This window comes from Triturus cristatus, chromosome 2_2, assembly GCF_964204655.1.
Source record: "Triturus cristatus chromosome 2_2, aTriCri1.1, whole genome shotgun sequence".
In the NCBI taxonomy this organism is placed as follows: domain Eukaryota; kingdom Metazoa; phylum Chordata; class Amphibia; order Caudata; family Salamandridae; genus Triturus; species Triturus cristatus.
Window position 1 is genome coordinate 1240387703 of NC_140582.1, and position 22574 is coordinate 1240410276.

A 22574-nucleotide genomic window follows, 5' to 3' on the forward strand; every position below is an offset into this window, starting at 1 on the left:
AGGGAGTTTCAATGAGGGAACAATCAATCGGGTTGCAAGTACAGCTACGACCAACGGCTGCAGGCAAGGGCAGAGAGCATTAAAGAACACTTCTAATCCCCACAAGAATCATTTCATTAAAGCTTTCAAGTATTTGCAGTTTGGGGTCAAACTGAAGGAATGGATGAAACTTCAGTTCTTTTTTTATTCCAGCTGAATAATTTGCCAAGCTGGTGATTATTCTACAAACAAACTAACTTGACCTTCGGGAGCTGGTGCCTGTATTGTTGTGGGCACTGGAATGTCCCCTGCTTGGTGAACAGCCGTGTTCCCTGCCATAAATGCCGGACTGCATGTATCTGGCATCCTGGTTTTTGGTTATGTCCCTAGCCTCACATTAATCTAGTGTGTGCACAGAGGCCTAGGCCTACCCCTAGACAAGAGGTTGTGGACCTGACCTGTGATCTAAGTGTGTGTGTGTGTGTGTGGTCCATTTTGGATGCCCGTGGCCTAGATTCTTGGACAAGATGGATGTGAAGTTGTTTTCCAAGACAGTAGAAGAGTATTGCTGACATTCCTGAAGCTAGAGGGAGGACACATCAACAATGGTCTCCTCCTGAAACTGGAGCGAGACCTAGACAATGAAATGGTAAAAGAGCAAACAAATCTACTTTAGAAATTCTACCAGGCCTTTGGCTGAGAGGAGCTGCTGCTTAGTCTTCTTGTAGTCCTCCAATCTATCTTAAGGGTGGGTCTGCAGTCTCTGTTCCTCAAGGTAAAATGGACTACTAAAGTGGGGCCAGCATGTTGCCTTTCCCCTGATCCCTCTTCATTGTGGCTGATGAAAGCCAGATGCAAAAACCTCACATCTTTTTGTGACCCTTTTTGTGGGTGCTCCAAGCTGGAGACTAAACGCGGGAAAGAGCATCACTCTACACAACGGCTGTGCATAGAGAGCAGCCTGGAAAAGACACCTGAATGGACACTCACCTCAAACTGGTTGTGAAGGTGCAGACTGCAGAGTCACATCTGCATTGACTGCATAAAAGTGAGACGACTGAAGAACACCCTGACCCAAATGAATGGCATTGGTATTGGTGAGCAATGTTTTCACCACAATTAGTTAAACCCAGTAGGACTTCTCCAGAAAGATGATCATCTGCCATTGAGAACTACGTGGCCCTTGCCTGTGTCACATGTGTATCACCTCCTGTGGCCACCACCACGTTTCCTTAGTCTCTCCCTCATCCAGTTTCTTGCACTTTGGACCTGAGCCACCCAGTGTGATACCAACAGGACATCCCAAATGCTGCCATGGGCTATGCATTGCAGTCTTTGATTTACCCAGGTTATGTGTTTGAAGATCTTTGCCTGCTACTTAACAGGCTGTAACTGTTCTGTGAAGGGTACTAGCATTGTTGCTGTCTCTAATACCCCCTTCCTTTGTGCGTGTGTGACATAACTCCTTGCATTGCCACTATGTTTGCTGTGGACACTGCGGATTTTCATATGATGCTCGTCTCCTCTGGCAATCACAGCCCTTCCATTACTTAATGGCAATGTCTAATAACCTTGGTTTTCATGAGTCACAGACAACTTCAGATCAACTTTTATCTGGCAGCATTTGCCTTCCTTCCTTGTGATTCCTTTTCTAATTCAGCCCAAGTTATTTAAAGCTTTCTGGTCCAATGTGTGTGCATGCGTGTGGCGTGAGTCTGGGTGTGTGCATGCGTGTGGCGTGAGTCTGGGTGTGTGCATACATGTGGTGTGAGTCTGGGCATGGTGTGAGTCTGGGTGACTTTCAGCAGCTGTGAATATACACAAGAGGGTGGTAGAGCATGGTGAGGAGTGTGACTGTGAGGTACAAACACCGTAGTGGCAGCTTTTGGCTGCCATCTTTTGGAACCCCAGCACTGCATTGTGTGCGATTGCATGTGAGTTCACATCCTATCTATAGGACTGTGTAAACTGAGTGTGTTTTAATCTTGTGGCATGCCATTGATCGCAAAAGGAGAGTGCCATGGCATTCAATATCACCCATCATCCCATGGCTACCCAGCCCAAATGTCCTGTCGTTCAAGAAGTTCAAACATTTATTATTGTTAGCCTTAAAATCCCATTGGTTTTATCAGCTGAATTAGTTATCATGGGTTGTGAAACTGATACATCATTGAATAGAACGAGCCATGTCATCGCTTTTATATATATTGCTATGTCGCAAATCAGATTATGCATCACATCAGATTGGAAAAATTCTGCCGCCCCAACCTTTATGATTTGGAAAGCAAGGATCCTAGCACTCCATAGGCTGGAGTCAGCCGTTTTTTCACGGGGGGCAGAAGAAGGCGGGAAAGGGGCACATTAACATGGGCCCCATTCACACATTGGTTGGAAGGCTAAGTGAAATTTAACTGGCCCATGTAACGTTAATTTGACTTTGTTCTATTCTTGGTAATATTGCTAATACCAAAAAAAAAAAAAAAAAAAAAAAAAAAGGGGGAAAAAAAAAAAATGATGAAATGTACTGTTTTTCTTTTTCTGCTCTTTAACTATTGTTAAATAACGGGGGACTGCTTGTCCCAAACCTCTGTAATAGATTCTATTGTTTTTTAACAAGATTATATTAATTCTTTGTGTTTTCAAGCGAATAAAAAAAAAATTAAAAAAAAAAAAAACAAATGTCCTGGGAGCAGTTCTAAGATTTTGTTAGCTTACAGGACCTAATCAATACCCCATCCACTGTCATATAGACTGAATAACAGCAACTGAATATCGGTCAACATGGAGCATCTACAAATGGTTGTATATATGCAGAGGAACTTTCACATAAGTAACATTCTTCCTATAGGCATTCCAGGCTTTAAGGATGCAGGCACTCACCATCTTTCATTATGTCTTCCACACTTCGAGCCACAGCCATGCTTGCTCCTTCCTGGAGCAGACACAGGCTGTCCTCATATGGGGCAGTTCCAGGATGAGCGTACAACCGATCGAAGAAACAAGACATGAACTTCTTCCACAGCAGCATGCGGTATCTTGTGTGCAGCACCCCTACAGCATCCGTGGATGGCGTTCTTAGTTGGCGTGTCGAGTCCAGACTCCCATGAATGTACAGTTTCTCTTCTGCATGTATTACATCTAGATCACCATCTGCGGCTAAACCTCCCTTTTCGTCTCGAGATCGCTGCAACACAGCTGACTGAGGTCGTTCTAGCTTTGGCTTGTTAAGAAAGTGATGCCAAAATGTATCTGTTGAGGACACCAGCACATCCAAGATGTTTTCTATCAACTGGTCATCCTCTGCACAGTTGGCTTCCAGCAGCCGGGAGGCGCTCAGCTGACTACACGAAGGCTGGCACAGTCTGATTTGGGGACTAGACAGAGATGGCCTTATTTGGTTTGTACCAGTTACCGAAGAAGAAATGTTCTCAAACAAAGGCACCCTGGCATTCTTCCAGTCCACGGAACACAAAGAACTTCTGCTCACACTATGTAAGAGCTCTTCCTGTTGCAGAACAGACTGGTAGAACCGTTCTGCAGTCTGCTGCCCTCTTTCCTCAGAGAGAATGCCCAAGACTCTTGCAATGGGGTATGCACCAGGTCTTCTCTGAGCATGCCATCGTTCCAGAGTGTCGTTTGGTCCTGGTGCAGCCTCTGATGCCAAATCAGCACTCAACTGGCAGTCTGACAGCAACCAAATAGCTGAACTCTCCGACACAACTTGGTTGTAAACCTCCACTCCTCGGAAGACGTCTGACAGTTCCTCAGAGGAAAAGCTGGTGACACTGGCATGACCCAGGGATTTCAAGGCGGAGTTTATGCACAGTTCCATGAGCTGAATGGCCTGGCACGCTAGCCGTGACAGAGTCGTTCTCATCTGAGTGAGAGTGTTCTGCTTGTGGAGTAATAGTGGTCGCAGACAGTGGTCTCTTCGGATTCTCCTCTGCAAGGCACGCCAGTGGCTGGTATGTACCCTAAGTTCTTCACACAGTAGCTTTAGCTGTCCTGTCTGTATCAGACTGGCTGGGGCTAGTGCTACAAGTATGCCGGAGAGCCGCTGTGTAAAATCCCAGGCACCCTTCAGGCGTAGGGTGTACTCTTTAACCAGGTTCAGGTAGTGCTGCTGCAGGGTCAGGGCGTGAAGCCAGCTGCCATTCTGGGCCACACTAGCATAAACTGGATGGAAGTAGAACTCGCCAACAGGGGGTTCAGTGGGTGACTGTTTGAAAAACCCCTTCGGAGTATTGGCCCCAGAGTCATGCTGGATCACCAAGCAGCGACGAAGCCCTGAGAGACCGCACTCCACCTGAGGAACGAGAACACCAGAAGATCGGAGGCAATGGTTGGCCAACAAGTCGTCCTCTTTGTCACTGTCATGAAAAGACCTACCCTCGAAGACATGAGAGGGGTTGCTTTTCACAACGTGGATCAGATGATTACGAAGCTGGACCTCTGATCGGTGCAGTGACTTAACAAAGCTGGCATGTGAGGTGGAACCTGAAAGAACAAGAAAACTCGCTGAATTGGTTTCATTACTGGTTTTTGTTTAACACATTATACCTTGTAAGAAAAATCTGATCAGCCTCAGCATAGACCTAATTCAGGCGAAACTGGTGGCCCGTTCACAAAAGTCCATAGCACAGCCTTCAATCTTTTCTGGCATTGGTGCAACATTGTATGCATTCATTTTTAAATATCTTTATCATTTTATGGAAAACAAACATAAAATCACCATGGTCCGAATGTAGAAACCTGGCTTTACAGTAGGCATATCAACAGGTCGCATATTCTGCGCGTGCAATACTTTGTGTATAAAAGATCTTCTAGATCAATCTTCATTTATACATTTGTCCTGATCTTTCCCCTGTGGCAGAATCATGCCTACTGTCTATAATGCACCCAACAGTTAGATGAGAAACAATGCTCCTATAAACGAATCCCGGCCACCTGCCGCCCCTGTAGCTACTGACGAGACTGATGAAGCAACATCCAAGGACCTTATTAGACGGAGAGTAATTTCCATCCATTCTTCTAATTCCTCCTCTGCCTGGCTGTAGCACTTACTGTGGCTTCCCATGTAGCGATACATTTACAGGGAACTCTCTACCACGCCGTCTCAGCGAACTTTTAACACTCCTTTGGGTATATAATGTTTACAACATGGCGTTTACCAGGATGGGCATTACAATACAATTTTTTACAACGCACTTAAGTACAACAAGCGTTTTGAAACACAGTTCTTTACAACACCGGTTAGTATTTCTTTAAATCATATTATCTTTATGTCAATTTAAAAAAAGGAAGGTTTAGGGCATTGAGGGACTAGGCACGGGGAGGAGTAAAGGGGTAAGGTGTTTTTTGGGTTCAGGGATTGGTACAAGTAAAGGGAGGTAAGGGTTTGTGGGGTGCAGGAGTGGGTAGAGATAAAAGAAGGTAAGTGAATTTAGGGGGATAGACGGAGGTAATGGATTTTTAGGATTCAGGAGTGTGTAGAGAGAAAGGAAGGAAGGGTTTTTTGGGTTCAGGGGTGGGTAGAGGCAGGTAATGGGTTTTTAGGATTCAGGTGTGGGTATAAAGGTCTCTAATATATCAAGTGTAAATAGCTCTTTCAAACAAGAGGTAACCGTGACCACGGTTAGGATCAGCACGTGGCACTCTCTAGCTCCAGGCCTAAGTAGTGCTTGCCCTCCTAATCCATGACCCTGACCGTCTCTGCCCCTCGGTGGTCTCATCAGGTCATATCAAACCCCAGAATATCAAGCTCTCCTGTCCATCTCTACCTTCCTCACCTATCCTTGGGAAAGCAACTCAAGTGTGAGATGGGCAAAAAAACACAGTCTCGTAACAAGAGTGAACAGAGCTAGACAAGAAACACAATTTGGTATAAAATAACAAGCAAACCCAAAATATTGTGCGGAACGAGCAACATTAACCTACTTGATGGGGTCCGTTAATCGGCCAATATCCCCGATGTATTAAATTAATGAAACCAGGATGCAATAGAAATGGTTAACCTCTAAATGTAGGTTACGCAAATGATGTTTTACTAAGCAAAGCTCATCTGAAATTGAGAGACACTAAAATGTGATTTAGATGGTATTTTTTTATCAGAAAAGGGCCACACTGAACAGGCTAAAATTTGATTTCACAAATGCTGGTTTTGAAATGGTCTTTGGTCCATTTCACTTTTCGCACAAAAAATGCCAGGAAGCATCTCATCACGCTTTGTCACACGAGCACTGTTTACTAACGTATTATTACCAACAGTGTATATTTATAAATTTAATGTAGCAGTAAAATCCACAGTTTTAGTGGCTTCACAAAACCTTGGAGATGTATGCCTTGTTTCCTATAGGGACAACTTTTCTGGCTACCCTGTTTAGGTCGAGCCTACCAGAGAGCAAGCTGGCTGAAAAAGTCCAACTGTGGGCTTACAGCCCGCCACTGCTTACCAGTAGTTGGCTTTATTGTCACTCACATTTGCTTGTTTCTTATTCAGTGACTTCCCTTTTTCCAGCTTTTACATCTGCTGTACAGCATGACTAGAATCATTGGCAAACCCAATAGGTTCGAAGGTGTGTCCTAGTGACTTTGCCAATGCTTGTTTTTCATTTGGGCATGTTGAGCACCAGTAAGATCGGCTCACAGAAAACACTGGGGTTAAGGTATTTGCTGCACAGATTGGTCTGTCCAGCAAGTTTCAAGCTATAACAGTGGAAAGTTAACTCTGGTGGTTAATGATTTCTCTTGAGAGATGGGTGCATTCCCAGGTCACAGGTTAGAAGCCTCATAAGATGACACAGATAGTTAATGCACTTGTTTCATGTCATAACACATAGGACATTTTAAACTTGTAAAGACCTGCTGTATAGGTGTTTTGCAAGTACGCGTGCGTTTGTGCTTTTTGCAGGTAATTATTTTCATTGCAGAAAGCTGTATAAATGTACTCTAAATGTCCTCTGAAGTCACAGAAATTCGCGATGATCTTTAGCACGTCAGCAGCTTGCATCCCGCCTTTCCTCTTCCCCGTCTCCTCCCTGATAATTCTTTTTCAGGTCGAGCTTTCGAGACCTGTTGCATTCTCTTTATGGGCTTAAGGCCTGCCCACTGCTTTTCATTTGTTCTTTTCAGTGTCCATAAAAATCCTTGCTTGCTAGTGGTCAATCCTTCCTCTTGACCCACCATTGTCATTCATTTCCTCCTATGGAACAGGGGCCAAGTACTGCTTTGGTTATTTATCTGCTTGTTTGGGAGACTATTCTTTTATTTGTTTCCTGCTCGTGCGACTGTTTTCCTGTGTTCAGCTTAGGTGCCAGCTCCTTGTTTCTTTTGTTTCTGCATGGCGGCAACGGAAGGCTCTCCTCCGCACAGCTGCTAACCCTGTCTTTGGAATCCCAGTGTGATTGAAAACAGGCCTGTAAATGTTGTGCTTTTCTTTTACTAGCATGGCACCCGCTTTCATGTTTTACCATGGGGCACATTTGATTTTATCAGCACAGCGCCCCATAGCTGGCCATCGGCACTGCAAGGACTCCGGTAAGCATGGCCCGGGAGCCTATGTGCACTTGCCTGTTTCTTTATGCATCTACTATTGAAGCTGTTTACTCTTCTTCCTCTCTCTTTGTATCTGCTGTTCCTGTCATTTCTCCCTCCCCTTTTCTCTTGGCTCTTCATTCCGGTACAGCTTCGTGTGTGCTCTAAGCCCCATTTCCTACCTCATTTCCCCCCCACCAGCCCTGCCCAGGCATGTGTATTTTGTGGATGGTGCGCTACAGCTGAGCGCAGTGACATTTGTCCAGATCGGTCACTCCGGGATAAGCCAGTGTTATGACACGTTCCCACAGAGCAGGAGGCGGTCCTCAAGGATCAGGTGTCTCCTCTGTAGCAGAGCATGGTTCCGGATTGGCCGCCTCCTTCAGAAGACTGTCCGCAATCCGGTAAGCACTGCCCTCTGGTTCCAAGGCTTTGTTAAGATGGCTCCCATGTGACTTCAGTCCCCCACGTCGTCCTCCGAAGCAAGCGGAACATGCACGAAATGGCAACTGCCAACTTTTAAACTGGTCCTAGCAGGGCAAAAAGCACTTACACATAGGAGTGTTAGCATTTGTGTTTTTGCAGGATTTATTATCCTGATTAAATTAATTGCCAATATTTTTATTTCATTTCTTCTTTGGGTTGTAGTGCTGAGGAGGTTGGGTAAACCAGATGAAATAAACCATTACAAATTTGTCGCCAAGTCACTCTCGCCCTACTGCGCAAGGAGGTACCCATACCCGTTAGTCAGCTGTTACTTGGGCACAACAACATGCGCTGTGTTCAGTATCTGGCTCTTATGTTACTCCAACTGTACAGCTGGTCGAGTAGGTAAATGGCTCGTTTCTAGGGAGCACTTTGAAAAACTCCACCGCCTCTACAGCCTCTTACATTAATCCTTTAATGTGGAAAGATATACATCTGTTTTGTAGGATCCACTGATTTGCAGGTCGCGTGTAGTGCACATAGTCAAGCACGTAGTCCACTTAGTGGTCAGATTTTATTCATAGAGCACTCGTTCACTGGAGTTCTATGGAGCTGTCACAGTACCCAGCGTACTGGAACGGGCATACTACAGTGTAAAGAGCCGAGTTTTAAGGGATTTGCCTGAATTTTAGCAGGCTGGGACCAGGTTGAAGGTGAGAGTTCCAAAGCCTGACTGGCCGGTCTGAGAAGGCTTTATCCACTATCTTGACCATGCTTTTTTTTTTTTTTAGACTTGTGCCCTGTTGTTCCCTTCTCCCTCCCCCCCCCCAGGCCCCCATCCGCTTTGCTGGCCACACCCTCTGCTGTTCATTTGGTTTCCACTTTCCCTCCTCCCTTATATTTTTTATTGAGGGTTTCTTTTCCCCATGCCACCCTTGCTTGACGCCTGTGCATGCATCTTTAGAAAGTTAACGACAGACCGTATAGCAGACGGTGGGTGGGATGTGTACTTTCAGCCCAGGGTTCCTATTAATGTAGTGCAGTCACAGTGAATAAATGCCACGGTAGATCCCAGTATCATGATGATCATCGAAAACCGGGCTGCTAATCGCGCCGTGGCCAACTGGGTGCAGGGAGCCAAGCCCAACCCGCTGCATTGTGTTTGAAAACGAGGGGCATGTAGCTCAGGAACAAGGAGTACCACTTTTATTTATATAATACCGGGGCAGCTAATTGGCTATACTGCTTTAAGCAGTGTTACGACCTGGCTAAAGACGTTTGGAAAATCACTGAAAACCCTTTCATCATACGAAGGACTTGTTGCAGCGGAGCTTGTGGTGTGCACATATTGCCGAAATTAATTGAGATGGCTAGAGAACGGATATGACTGGTAATATTTGGGATACACATACTGGCTATGCATGAAGAACGTAGGTTAAGGCTGGCAGGAAGACCTGGCGAGTTAAACGCTCACCTTTGATGCATGGTAGATCTGGAGATTACGAGTTCAAACTTTGGCAATACTAATTCAGATTTCCGTGATTAACCCTTCTGAGGCTGGTAACTGCGTACAACGCATTAGTAAAAGTAAAGTCACTCCTGTAATTTAGAGCACTTACTTTTGGATAAAGTGTGCTATGAAGCTCTACACACAATTATGATTTATATTCTTTTTATGGCATCGTTTTAAAACACATAATTACATTAAAATATACATTCAAGGAAAATGCACATCGTGTATAGATTTGTGACGTAATACAACGATTGTTAGGAGTTGAGTGTGCAACAGGATACTCTTCAGTGTCCTCATACTGTTGTGTTCCGCTTTAGGTGTCCGTATATAGGTTTTCCTGACACATGTCCTTATATAGGCACAATTCGCATTGCACGTATATCGGCATAGGATCCCAGTCCTGATTTAGGCATTATCCATGCGATCCAAATACAGGCATGGTCACCTACATCCGTCCACCCCAACGTCACAACGAGTTCTTAGAAAACAGACCCTTAAGCTGTTGGGAGTTTCCCTAGCCCAGGATTATTGATTTCTCCAAGAACTCATTTTATTATGCATGAACCGCTATACCCTGCGGGTTCATTCATGACGCCTTCCTCTGCCCGATTTTACGTCAATGCAAACATTCCTAAGCACCATCCAGGTATAAATATACCTTCCCTTCCCATGGCAAACCATGGCTCGGCTGCAAGACTTGATACTGCTCGCCACGGCGACAAGCAGGGAGGAGACCTTGACTTAGAGGAGCCCGTGTCCCGGCCTGACACACTGACAAGACGCGGTCATCCCTGCTCGCAGAGAATCCAGCTTCCAGTGTTCCGACTCCCTTCGCGGGGTGTTAGAGTTCGAGAACCGGATAGAGATTCCAACCTCTCTCATTCTTAAGGTATGGAGCGGACTAGAACCTAGAGGGACTCTTGGCATATCAGACTTAGCATACCATACTATGGTAAACCAGACTATAGCATACAGCACCTACTTTTTACCTTGTCCTATACTTGGGTACACTCGGGTAGAATTAGTTAGAGCACGCACAGAATGAGTACTCGCATTTTTAGCCTATGATATTTTGTATATGGATATATGTGTCACAGCTACAAGGTAATGCTAGCGCAGTATTATTTCTTTCTACTGTTTACGCTGTACATAATATATCTTGCATACTGTCTTATGATTGTAACAGCACATATCTATTACACAAGAAACAAGACTGTTCAATAAATCCTTTTATTGAAACGCCCGTCTATTCTTTCTGTGTAAACTCTGAAGAAACTAAGCATGCACGATTAGCTGAGTGAAACTGTTATCTGTTGTTTCTACGATTCTGAGAGTGTTCCGATTCTAAGGGAAACAAAGTTGTCATGTTTATGCGGTTGCCAGAATCTACTCCCTTCTTGTTTCACAAGGAGTTTCTAGTGGCCTCTGGGTTAGCTGGCACACAAAGTAATTAAGTTTAATTTACTCGATAGGGGCATACTGACCCCAGTCCTATGCCACAACTATAGTGTATATTATTCCAATGCGCAGAGCCTATCAGGAAAATAGGATCTACACTACAATACATGCAGTTGCACATGTACTAACAACATGAGTAGGCTGTACATAGAGCACAGATGTCCTGTACTGTTCTGTCAATATGTCTTGTACTGTTAGCTATGCGCCCTCGGGCAGTTGTTATTTAATGTAAAACTGGTTTTGTTTCCTTGTTCTTATGCTTGAGCACTGCAATAAATAATCTCATATACACTTCAGCGCTAATACTCGGACTACACCAGTGCGGGGTCTATTCACTCAAGCACACATTCAAGAGGTGTGGGTCGTATGCCCATGCTCTTCACCTAGAACACATTTCTTTACAACTCACCTGACTTACACCACCACATTCTCTCAGAGGCTGCAAGCAGGCACAGAATATCTGAAGCTTCGTTGAGCACTGCAGTGACTGAGTGAGCATTTACACAACGAGCAACCATGGATAGGGAATATATGTTTGTTTTCAACTGAGCATTGACTGTCATAGTGCTCTTTTCTTTAAGCCATGTTGCACAGCAGCCTGCGATGCTGTGCAGTGCAACACGTCTAAAAATAATTGCAAATCTATATGACGTTACATAGACAAAACGTATTGGTTTTGCCAATGCTTGTTTCCTTATCTGTCTTTCACGACCCTCTTGCCATCAATCCAGCCTTCTCCTAATTGTCACTCCCATGGCTGCCTCCGCTTCACGCTGTGCCTCAAGGCACTCGCTCTTCCCGCGCCCACAGGATTAAATGAATGTTGAGCTTTCATTTGTTTGTGTCTAAAGAGGGTTTTACAAATGCAGATGCACAGAAGTGAGCCCTGAAAATGATTGCCAAGTAAATTATGAAACAAGACCATGTCAAATATGGCAAAGTCTCTTTAAAAGTCAAACAAGTGTATTTCTCTAACATGCAGAAGCTTTTTCTTAAGTCACATTTTACCACTACACTGAGAAGAACTTATTCTTGTCCCGCCTTTTCCCCGGAGACAGTGCCATTAATGATGTAAGAGGCAAGCCAGTTTTCATGTGCTTTGTATGACTGCAAGATTCTTATAATCACAACAACATTATAGTCTATCACATCAAACACAATACGATTTTGTATAGCTCATATTCTGAAGTCAAATATATGAAGATATTACATATAGAATAATGAAGCAAAACGAAGACTGGAGAAATAAAATATGTTTCTAAGATCACACAAGTTGGTTAAGTGGGAAGTTGGGCTTAATCCCTTTTTTCTGGTTTCACTTTGTACAAGCCATTCACTAAATGGGTAGCTATGTGTCCCTCCACTGTATCTTAAATGCTAATGTACTGATTTGACCAATCCAACCCACATAAGTCCTTTCCACACCATATACATCCACTGCACTCCACAACACATGGGCAAAAGACAGTAATTTATAACGCCAATACCTCTAACTCTTGCAAAGTTGAGACCTATTGGCTTTGCCAGAGCTTGTATTTGGTAGGTGGGGGAAGTACCAGGCAGTCAACTGCTGCCAGTCCCTGTGCCTTAAAAAAACATGTTTTTGCTGTACTTATTCATTTTTGTTAACCATTTCACCTTGGATCAGTAAAGGAAATAAATGGGACCTGTGCAATTTTGTAGGTGCTCATGCGTAATGACGAATGTCATTACAAAATGCTGTGGTCAACTCTGCGCTTAAAAAAAAAACCTTTTAGCCATGGTACATCCAAGTAGTTTGCAGCTTTGCAGCACGTCTCTAAAGTGAACACGGATAAAGTCACACAAGCAAGATAGGGTATACAAGTGAGTGGGAATATTCCAAGGGCTTGGAAAGGTTACTCCGTACTTGGGTTTGTGGCCTCCTCCTTTTCACTTCTATGGCCCACATCACAAGGCACCACTTTCCTCTGTGCAATCAGTGCACCAAGAGGTGGCAGGATCCCTCCTGGTGCATGTGGCATCCGTGACATAATCAACCGAGGTCAGCTGTGTTGGAAGAAAGGGCATCTGCAGCTACCTGGAGAGAGAGAAAATAAACAGGTGATTAACAGACGCAAGAGGCTTCACCTCAACTTCCTATTTCTTCCTATTTCTTCTTACGCAACTGAAATCACCAAGTTCTCAGCTCAAGATCTGCAAAATTCTGTTACCAACTGACCTACTTTTTCTCATGGAAACCTGCTGAACCCTGCACCTGTCATCACCACAGCCATACCCCCCAGCTACAAGATTGCTAGGCAAGACAGAATTCACAATCACAGAAGCGGAATCTCCCTCATAAACAAGAACACCATCAGCTGCACCACATACATGACACATCTTCATCCAACATGGAACACCTGTCACTCAAACTCCATGTCACAGCCAACTGCACCCTCAGCAGCACTCTCATCTACAGACCACTAGGACTGTGCACCAACTTAACCAACGCCATTGCAAACTTTGTTGCACCACTCACCCTCAATGGTAGGAATTACATCCTACTTGGAGACCTGAACTTCCACCGGGAAGACCACACCGACCCCAGCACAAGAACACTTATCCTGGGCCTCACCCAATGAGAAAAGGGACCCACACGTGTCACTAGACACCTTCTGGACCCTATTTTCACCCACTTCTGAAACATCCAAGTCAACGAGACCTCACCAGCTCCGTGGACAGACCATGCCCATGACAAGTTTAGCATCCCTGTCTTGGTTCAACGCTCATACACACACTCACCAGACCAGCTCTCAACACCTGCTAACCAGAACACAGCAACAGCCTCCCCAAAGCCATCAAGAATTGTAATAATTGTATCACCTCTTGCATCGACTCCCTGGCTCCCCCTCAAACACAACAATACAAGAGCCAGACCAGTTGATGCACGAAGGAACTCAGACTGATGAAACACCACTGCAAACAACTGGAGCACAAACGGAGAATGAGCCAGGAGAATGCAGACGGAAGCATGTTCCAACCCCTTCCTAAGACGCTACCACCAAATGATCCGGACCACTATACACACCGGTCTGGCTGAGAGCAACGATGTCAGCACCAACAGAAGCAAGAAAAACTTTGGATTGTGAAACATTTCACCTCACCATGGGCTGCCTCCAACTGGATCGCTCCCTTGCAGGACCTCTGCAACAATCGCTCAATTCTTTAGCAACAAAATCACAACCATTTAAAGCAGCTTCGGCCCACAACCAGACCAGACAGACCTCACCACGCCTCCCGATCGCATCCAAAGAATAAAGACGCTAACCCAGGCCTCGAAACATCCCAAACATTTTTTACCAGACCTGCTGCTCTAGTGACCTGAATAATCTACTCAACCCAACTGTAATACGCGTGGCCAATAAACTCATCTCCAATTGTGTGATCCTAGGCAAATATTTTATTTCCGAGTCATCTTTTCTTCCTTGCCAAATATGAGACTACCTCTAAATATAGGAGCTCAGCACGTGTGCTGTACAAAAACTCTTGTGTTTGATTTAGCAGGCTGCATTTTAGCATCCATGTATAATAAAATCTAGACCACATACAGGGTAGACACGATCCCGGACTTGCCTCTTAGTTCACTAATGGAATTGTCATCACGGTGGGGGCAGGAATGTTTCTCAGTTCATATTTAAAATCTCACTTTTAATAAATATATCACTAAAGAATGATGCAGTAACGAACGCACTGTCATTTACAGACAGACATTTTCTAATGAAATGTCCACAATCTTTCCCACTGCCATACAGTTGTACTGATACAAACAATGTATGGAAATCAGGTTTCAGCAAATATTTATCATTAACACATCATATTCTGATTTGTTCTGATCATACTAAAATCTTTCATCTCACTTTAGAATGATAAAAGTGTGTCTAACTACTGTGATATATTTTGAACCATGTGTACTGTTCATTTACAACCTATTTAAATATTGTGTGCCCAGCATGACTGGCAGACAGTTCACGTTACAAAATCCTCTAACTTTTGAAGTCAGACAAATAAAAGCACCACTCTCCAGAAGAGAAATAAGCAGTGATTTATCAGAAGACAGACAATGGCATTTGACCTCTTTTCTTTAAACACACAGCAAATGTTACAAGATACACACGTTTAAAGGCATCTTGATCGCTCATTCACTTTCTGAGTGGGTAGAACACCTGTTCTGTGCAGCTCGCCAGACAGGGCCACTAAACCCTAAAATAGCTCGACCTGATAAAATCTGACTCACCATGGCGAGTAGGAGTAGATTTCTCGAGCCCTGTAACCACATGATCTGTCATCACTCCAGAAGAAACCATTGCCACCATGAAGTCTATCCACTTAGGAGACCCGTTGTACCCCTATCCCCACTACTGCTACTCCAGAAGACTGCAACACATCAGCGCCATTCTCACACCCATTCTAAGTGCCTCCGACTCTTCTGCAACCTTACCAGATGCTTGGAAACACACCTCCCATTGCTTGAGAAACCCTCTGCAGGCTCTTTAAAGCTCACCAGCTACAGACCAATCTCCCTGCTACCAGTCTTAGAGAAAATCATCAACAGACACCTCACTGAATACCTCAACGGCCACCACCTCCTCAACATCACTCGGTCTGGTTTTAGACCGAACTACAGCACGGAAACTGCCGCATCGTTGCCACGGATGACATTCGCATGGCTCTGGACACAGGAGACACTGCGGCCCTCATCCTACTAGACCGCTCCGCAGCATTTGATACAGTCTCCCATCAATACAATGCCTACATGACATGGGAATCCAAGGACACGCACTCCGAAGGATCTGCTCCTTCCCGACTGGAAGGACCCAGTCAGTCACCCTGGCACAGAACACCTCAGACACCTGTAATGTGATCTGCGCAGTTCAGCAAGGATTCTCCCTCAGCCTGGCCCACTCCAACGCATACATGATCCCTCTAGCCAGCATCATCCGCTCGCATTATATCAATGTCCTCTCCTACACCGACACGCAACTCATTCTCTCCCTCCAGACAAGTTGCCCATTACAATGATCGAGTTCAAAGCCTGATGAAATCGCCCACTGGATGAAGACCAACTATCTAAAGCTGAACAACAACAAGACCGAAATCGTGATCTTTGAGAAGAGCACAACACTGTGGGACTCCATTTGGGGGCCAACAGAACTAGGACTAACACCCACCCCCACTACCATCACCAAGAACCTTGGGATCATCATCAACACCAAACTCGACATGGCATCCCAAGTCAACGCCATCACCGCCTCATGCTTTCATACCCTGGAGATGGTGAGGAAGAGTTTCATACGGCTCTTCATCAGCAACCGGAAAATGTCACTCATGCCCGGGTCAAAGGCAATCTTGACTATGGAAACACCCTCTACACAAAAACTCACCAGAGGGCAGCAAGCCATTCAGAACTCAGTAGCTAGAATCACTCTCAACCTCCACTGCCGCACTCACATCACACCACATCTGAAGCAGCTCCACGGCTCCCCATTCACAAAGGAGCACAATTGAAACTCCTCATCCACACTTTCAAGGCGCTACATAACACTGTCCCTGCAAACCTCAACTGTTGCGTCTGAATTCCCAAACCTTCGAGACACCTCTGCTCGTCCAGACTCCTACTTGCACAAATCTCACGCATACGGAAAACCAGATCCAAGGGTTGAGCCTTCTTCTAGATCATTACTAAAGCGTGGAACGAACTGCAGCTACACATATGAGCCCCCTTCTCACTTCTTAAATTCTGGCTATTCCAGTAGCCTCACTAGATCAGAGGTGTGCCTAAACTCACAACTGCTCACCACCAGCATATCCTCTCGGCTGACAGTGCGCTCTACAAATCTCCATAACATAACTATTCGGCTACTCAGGACTATTGAGATGATCATTGTTAGATATGGAAATACGTAACACATTGTTATTTTCCACCAGCTAACAGTTTGTTTTCATATTTCTTTCACAAGCATTGGGTTGGTTCTCTTGTGCAGAAGGTACCGCCATTTTACCTCTATACATGGATCAAATTTGTTACTTGATATAGGTAGACCAATTTAGAAAAGTCAAATTAAGAAATGCTTTAGAAAAATAAAAAGAACCGATAGCTAAAGCCCATAACTATTAACAGGCGCCAAACTATTCCGATTCACACTTGACAATGAGCTGTCTCTCAAGGAGCACATTACCAGAACACCAAGAATGCATTGTACCAGCTCCACCTCTTGAAACAAGTGGAATCATTCCTTCCTGAAAGCGATTTTAGGACCCCTATCCAACCCCTCATGCTCTTCCATCTATCTTAGAACAAAGCATTGACATTCTAAACATAACACTGGCACCCTGAAATGAAATTAACACGCCGAAGCACACCTCATCAAAGACTTGATAAAAGGTTCTACCCTGCTTGCCTCCTCACTATGTACAGCATACGTATTGGTGGATTACCCTCCCAGGATAGCATTTCCTTCAGAAGTCAGGCCCTTAAAACATAAATCCTAAAGCCCATAAATTATCCCTATAAGAAATGCCGCAATACATATACTATTAAGGGATTTCTTGATGAAATAACACTCTATCCACATACTAACATGGTATTGCACACTCGTAGGAAAGTGCCCTTTTTTGACATGGTCAAACCTACTTTTTGCCTGGCATTTGATGACATTTTGGACAGATATATTTCCTAAAACTGCAAAACTGCTCCCACAATTGGCGATATCTTTAGCACCCCTGGTAAGTCCCTAGTAAAGGGTATCCCTGGCACCTAGGGCAGAGAGACTAAAGATGGTCCGTAAGGGCCGCAGCATGTATTGTGCCACCCTAAGGGACCCCTCACCACACTCATGCAAACTGACCTGGCAGGCTGCGTGACATGGTGCAGAGAAAAGAGAAGACGCAACATGGCACATCTCCTGTGTGCAATGCCGGCAGACACTGCATGATATGTAAGTAAGTCACCCCTACAGCAGGCCTTACAGCCCTAAGTCAGGGTGTAGTATATTACATGTAAGGACATATCTGTATTAGCAGATATGCCCCTGTAATATTCATGCCGATTCTTGGACTTTGCCAGTGAACCGTAAAGCCATCTTGAGTATATGTACTGGGCACTGGTGATTATGAGTTCTCCAGGTACATGATGGCTTCACTGAACCTAAAGATGTTTGGTATCAAACAACTCATATTAATAAACCCACACTGATTCCAGTGATGGATCTATTAATACATGCACCCAGAGGGCACCTTAGTGGTGCCCCTGAAAACCTACTAACCTCCAGTGTACTGGCTGACTGATGTGGACCAGTCTGCTACCACAGGCAGGTTTCTGGCACCCCGCAGATGTTGTCACCTCCTCCAAGCAGGATAGCTAAGTAATCAGCAGATCAAGGTAGGCGGCCTCAAAGGCCACTGCTGCCTTTGATATGCAACCCAGGCTTCCCCCCAGACATGGCAAATGCCACCCTCTGCCCGGGGCCCATTTGGCACCAGGGCAGGCAGGAAAATTAACTATTCAAGATGAGTGTTCCCCATCAGGCTAGTTCCACCCCTAAAGTGGGCTTCCTCATGTTAACATGAAAACTAGAATTCCACCATCTTGGTTTTTGGTGGAATTAGGCTCACTTGGATAGGGTTATGCCCACTTACCAAAGAAAGTGATCATGCAGGGGGTGAGTCACCCTAAAGATAAGTAGCCCATTGGCTACTACCGGTCACTCCTGTTAACGCCCCTAAATTGAGCATTTAGGTGGCACCCCTGATGTTGGGAACTTAGAGTAGAAGGATCCAGAAAAAGAGGACAAAGAAGAGCTGTGAGAAAATGAGAACTGTAGACTTGCTGTGGACTTCTGTCGCCAAAGCCTGCCTGCCTGCACCAGTCTTGACAATTGTAACCAAGTGACTCATCCTGCAGCTGAGCATCGTCAAAGGGCCCTGGTAGACTGCCAGCCCTTCAAAAAGTGTGAGCAATTTCCCTCAGCATAGTGGAGCTACTTCCCTGCAGTCCGCAGGCACCGAAGACGCGGAGTCTGGTTCACCGTGTTGCAAACCCTCGGCCAGCCCAATGCAGCAGCCGCCCCGAAGAGGTACCTGTGCTCCTGAAATTCAGATCTGTCCCCCCACCGAATAAAAGAGAACACCAGGAGTAACTGGAGCTGCACAGCACCAATACCCAGGGCACCGGGCCCCTTGCAGCACACAAAGCCTGTGTGAGTCCAATCTGGACTCGAACTGCACCAAGACCAAGCAGCCACTGAGGGAAGTCAGCACTGCAGAGACCTACTTCCAGAGAGGCCTAGCTGTCCTGATTTTTGCACCCTCAACCGGCGAGACCAACAACCACGAGGGCCTTTGATACACCAAGCCCAGCCGACCTATCTACTCTGCATCCAAGCATCTCAGCCCGGGTACCCAAGAATCGACTGTGCTTTCTTGCTCACAGGACCCTTGTGACCAGAGTCCCCCGTTGGGAGCTCCCAAGCTTGCCCCAAGTTCCCCTCTGTAGCCTGTTTTTAGGTGGCCTCCCTTCTTTCCACCAGCGTACAGTACAAAGCTACCAACCTGACCAGGATGCCCCAGGGTAGGTAACAAGTAACTGCTGGTGGTACTTTGGACCTTGGCCCCCTCTGAACTTAAGTCCTGAAGGAGACCCCCGGAAACCAACTGAAAATAACTGTATGAAACATATGCCTTCCCCCCCCTATAGTAAATGACTGCTGCATGAAGATGCATTTAAGTGACCACTTTACTTACCTATAAAAATCGATATTTAAAAAGTACTTACTTGATAACAAAGTTCTTGGTCTCACAATGTATATAAGAATACAAGTTATTTTTCTAAATTGGTCTCAGAGTTATTCTTGAGTGGGTGTCTCATTTATTGTCTCTCTGAGTAAAACAAATGCTTAGCACTACCCTGCACTACCCTCTAATAAACCTAAACTGCGCGACAACACTACCACAATAGAGAGAACATATAGTGTCATCATTGTTGCCTCTGTAAACTAATAAGGGTTGCCTGGACTCTCTACACAGTGCACCTTGTTTTGGTCCACTATATAGAGTGCCAGGTTCCCACAACACTAAGGGCCAGATGTAGGTAAAAGCAATAGCGAATTTTAGGGAATCGCTATTAAGGACTCGCAAAATGCCATGTAGGTAGGAATCGCAATATTTTTCGCAATTCCTTAATATTCCTTAATTGCGAATTGCGATTCGCAATCAAGGAATACCTTCCCATTCATTCCTATGGGCCATGAGGCCCACTGGAATGAATGGGAATTGCGCACGCAATTTGTGGGTACCCAATAGGTACTCGTTAATTGCGTGCGCAATTTCAAGGGTGCAAGGGTTCCAGAGGGACACCCTGTTGCACCCCGGAAATGTGCATGTGTGCACATGTGGTGCACATACATGCCCTAAGGGCATGAATGTGTACCACATGGCACTTTTAAAAAAGCAAAAAAGTGTTTTTTTAAAGAAAATCGCAAATTACCACCAGCTTGAATTTGGTGGTAATTTGCGATTACTTAAGGCCAAATCGCACATTCTTTTGTGCTTCTTACATTGCATTTAAGGACTCGCAATTTGCGATTCCTTAAATGCAATCGCAAAATAGGGAATCTCAAATTTTTAGATTCCTTATTATGCGAAGGGGTTTTTGTGTGCTACATTGCACACTGCTAATTTACGATAGCAAACGCTGAAATTCTGCGGATTTCAGCGTTTGCGATCGCAAATTGGCTTCCTACATCTGGCCCTAAGAAACCAAACATTCCTAATTCAATGGCCATCAAGGTGTATCATTCTGAAAAAGACAACTTCTACCATCAACAGATCATTCCAAGCGAACAACCGTAAAGGCATTTTAGTCCATGGTTCCAAATGCCATTGTAGTCATTCAAACTGGGAATCCAATCTCCCTTTTACCACATACTATCAATGCATTCCACATCCAAAAATGCCAAATCTAATAATCCACAACGCTCTTTGTCAACCCTTCTATTTGCCATTATAAATCCTGTTACCATACTATGCAGAGCACTCAGCAGCTGGTCCAAAAAAGGTCTACATTATCTCTACTTGCTCTACAAAGAGCCTCAGAACATTAGAGGTGTCCCTAGGAATGCCAAGCACCATCATCAACTGAAAAGGTAACCGCTAATGATGTCATTATATCGGGAGTGTTAACACTGACCTTTGATAACCCAATTTAAGCCTGGATTTTAAAGATCATTACAAGTGACAAAACTAAAAATTAATTTGAATGAAAATTGTTTATATCATGAAAATATATTTAAAAGAAGGCATAGATGAAGCACTCAAGGACAATGTTGCGTTTAGACTCATCTTCAGTCTCACACTCTGCAGGTCGGAGTGTTACCTGTCAATGTTCAGCATCCGTATCTCGGCTCCCTCCATAGGTAGGCCAGGCTCCTCAACACGGTACTCCGCAGCCACCATCCGTCCATAGGGCAGCACGAGTAGCCACACTGCTTAATCTCAATGTAAGGAAACCAAAATGGTACCTATGTCATTCTGCAAGAGTCGCAGGATTCTTGTGCGAATATCAAACACCAGTCATGTGACAGTACCTGTGAATAGAGGAAAAGTCCACACAAACAAATTCCAGTGACTAACGCAAAGTTAAAAATCTTGGCCTGAGGTAGTTTGCGGCTTAATAAGAACAACATCACCTTCCCTAAAGACTGCTCACTGTCCCTGGAGACCACTGGCAATTTGTCTAGCATTACAAGTGGCCTGTTATTTCTAGGGGTGTGTGAAACAAATCCCTAGATTTTTTCTTGAGATATTTCACAGCAAAATGTAGTTCACAAGTATTTTACATCACTTTTTTAGGTCGAGCTAGAGCAGCGCATGCCTCACTTTTTTAGGTCGAGCTAGAGCAGCGCATGCGCTGCTGCTCGACTTTTAGTAAGGGGCTTTTCAAAGTGCTACCCACAAGCTCTTTTTGGCATAAAGCTTGTGTGCACGCTCACGATCTGCCTTTCTTATCTCTTCCTCCGCATCGCTGGCCTAATTACTTTCACGCCATTGCTTGTCTTTCTTGAAAGCTCAAGAAATCACGCCAATGCCCCCATGCTGTTGCAATATCCCCTAACAATCACCACAGGTTGCCCAATCCACACACAAATATTTTTCCAACAATCTTCCCTTATATTTGGGCTATTTGCAGCCCTTCCTCCTGTCACTTTGCTCAGCCTTTCATCTTCCGTGAGTGGCCTCGGCCAGACAGCCGGGCAGGGGCTCAGCTGCCCCTGCCTTTTCCCCTGGGTGTATTTTGGGGTCTGGAAGGCATATACAGTAGAAATATTAAAAAAGAAAAATGCCCCCAGCCCTCACCTCACTTGTGACCGCTTCCTGGTTAATCGGACGGCGCTTTATAAGAATAAACTCACCGTGCGGGTCCACACATCTAATATAGTTTAATAGAGGCGCGCGTGCATTCATCCCCAAGGCCTGGGTTCTAAAAATAGGACAGGTGCCCTAATGCAAACAAACACCAGGTTCGGCTGCACAAAAGACACTTGATTAACCCGTTGAAATTAGACATGTGCAGGCTTTTGGTATGTTTTGATGAAATGTGAGCTTTTCATCTCCCTCCCTTCCTGCTGCCCCGCAAACACAAGGCCGAGGT

General features: G+C 45.0%; 1 protein-coding gene across 2 annotated transcripts in view; it reads right to left on the reverse strand.

Moving 5' to 3' along the window:
* Positions 1 to 22574, reverse strand: part of CCDC142 (coiled-coil domain containing 142) — a 261614-nt gene that overhangs the window by 193029 nt on the left and 46011 nt on the right. The window contains exons 2-4 of one of the 2 annotated variants that reach the window (XM_085642908.1): positions 21300 to 21510; positions 12798 to 12968; positions 2860 to 4476 (exon numbers count right to left, since the gene is read on the reverse strand). In XM_085642908.1, the coding sequence (XP_085499034.1) occupies positions 2860 to 4476; positions 12798 to 12921 (1741 nt within the window). In that variant the 5' untranslated portion in view covers positions 12922 to 12968; positions 21300 to 21510. The remainder of the gene's footprint in view (positions 1 to 2859; positions 4477 to 12797; positions 12969 to 21299; positions 21511 to 22574) is intronic. The other variant, XM_085642907.1, reaches the window with a different exon arrangement.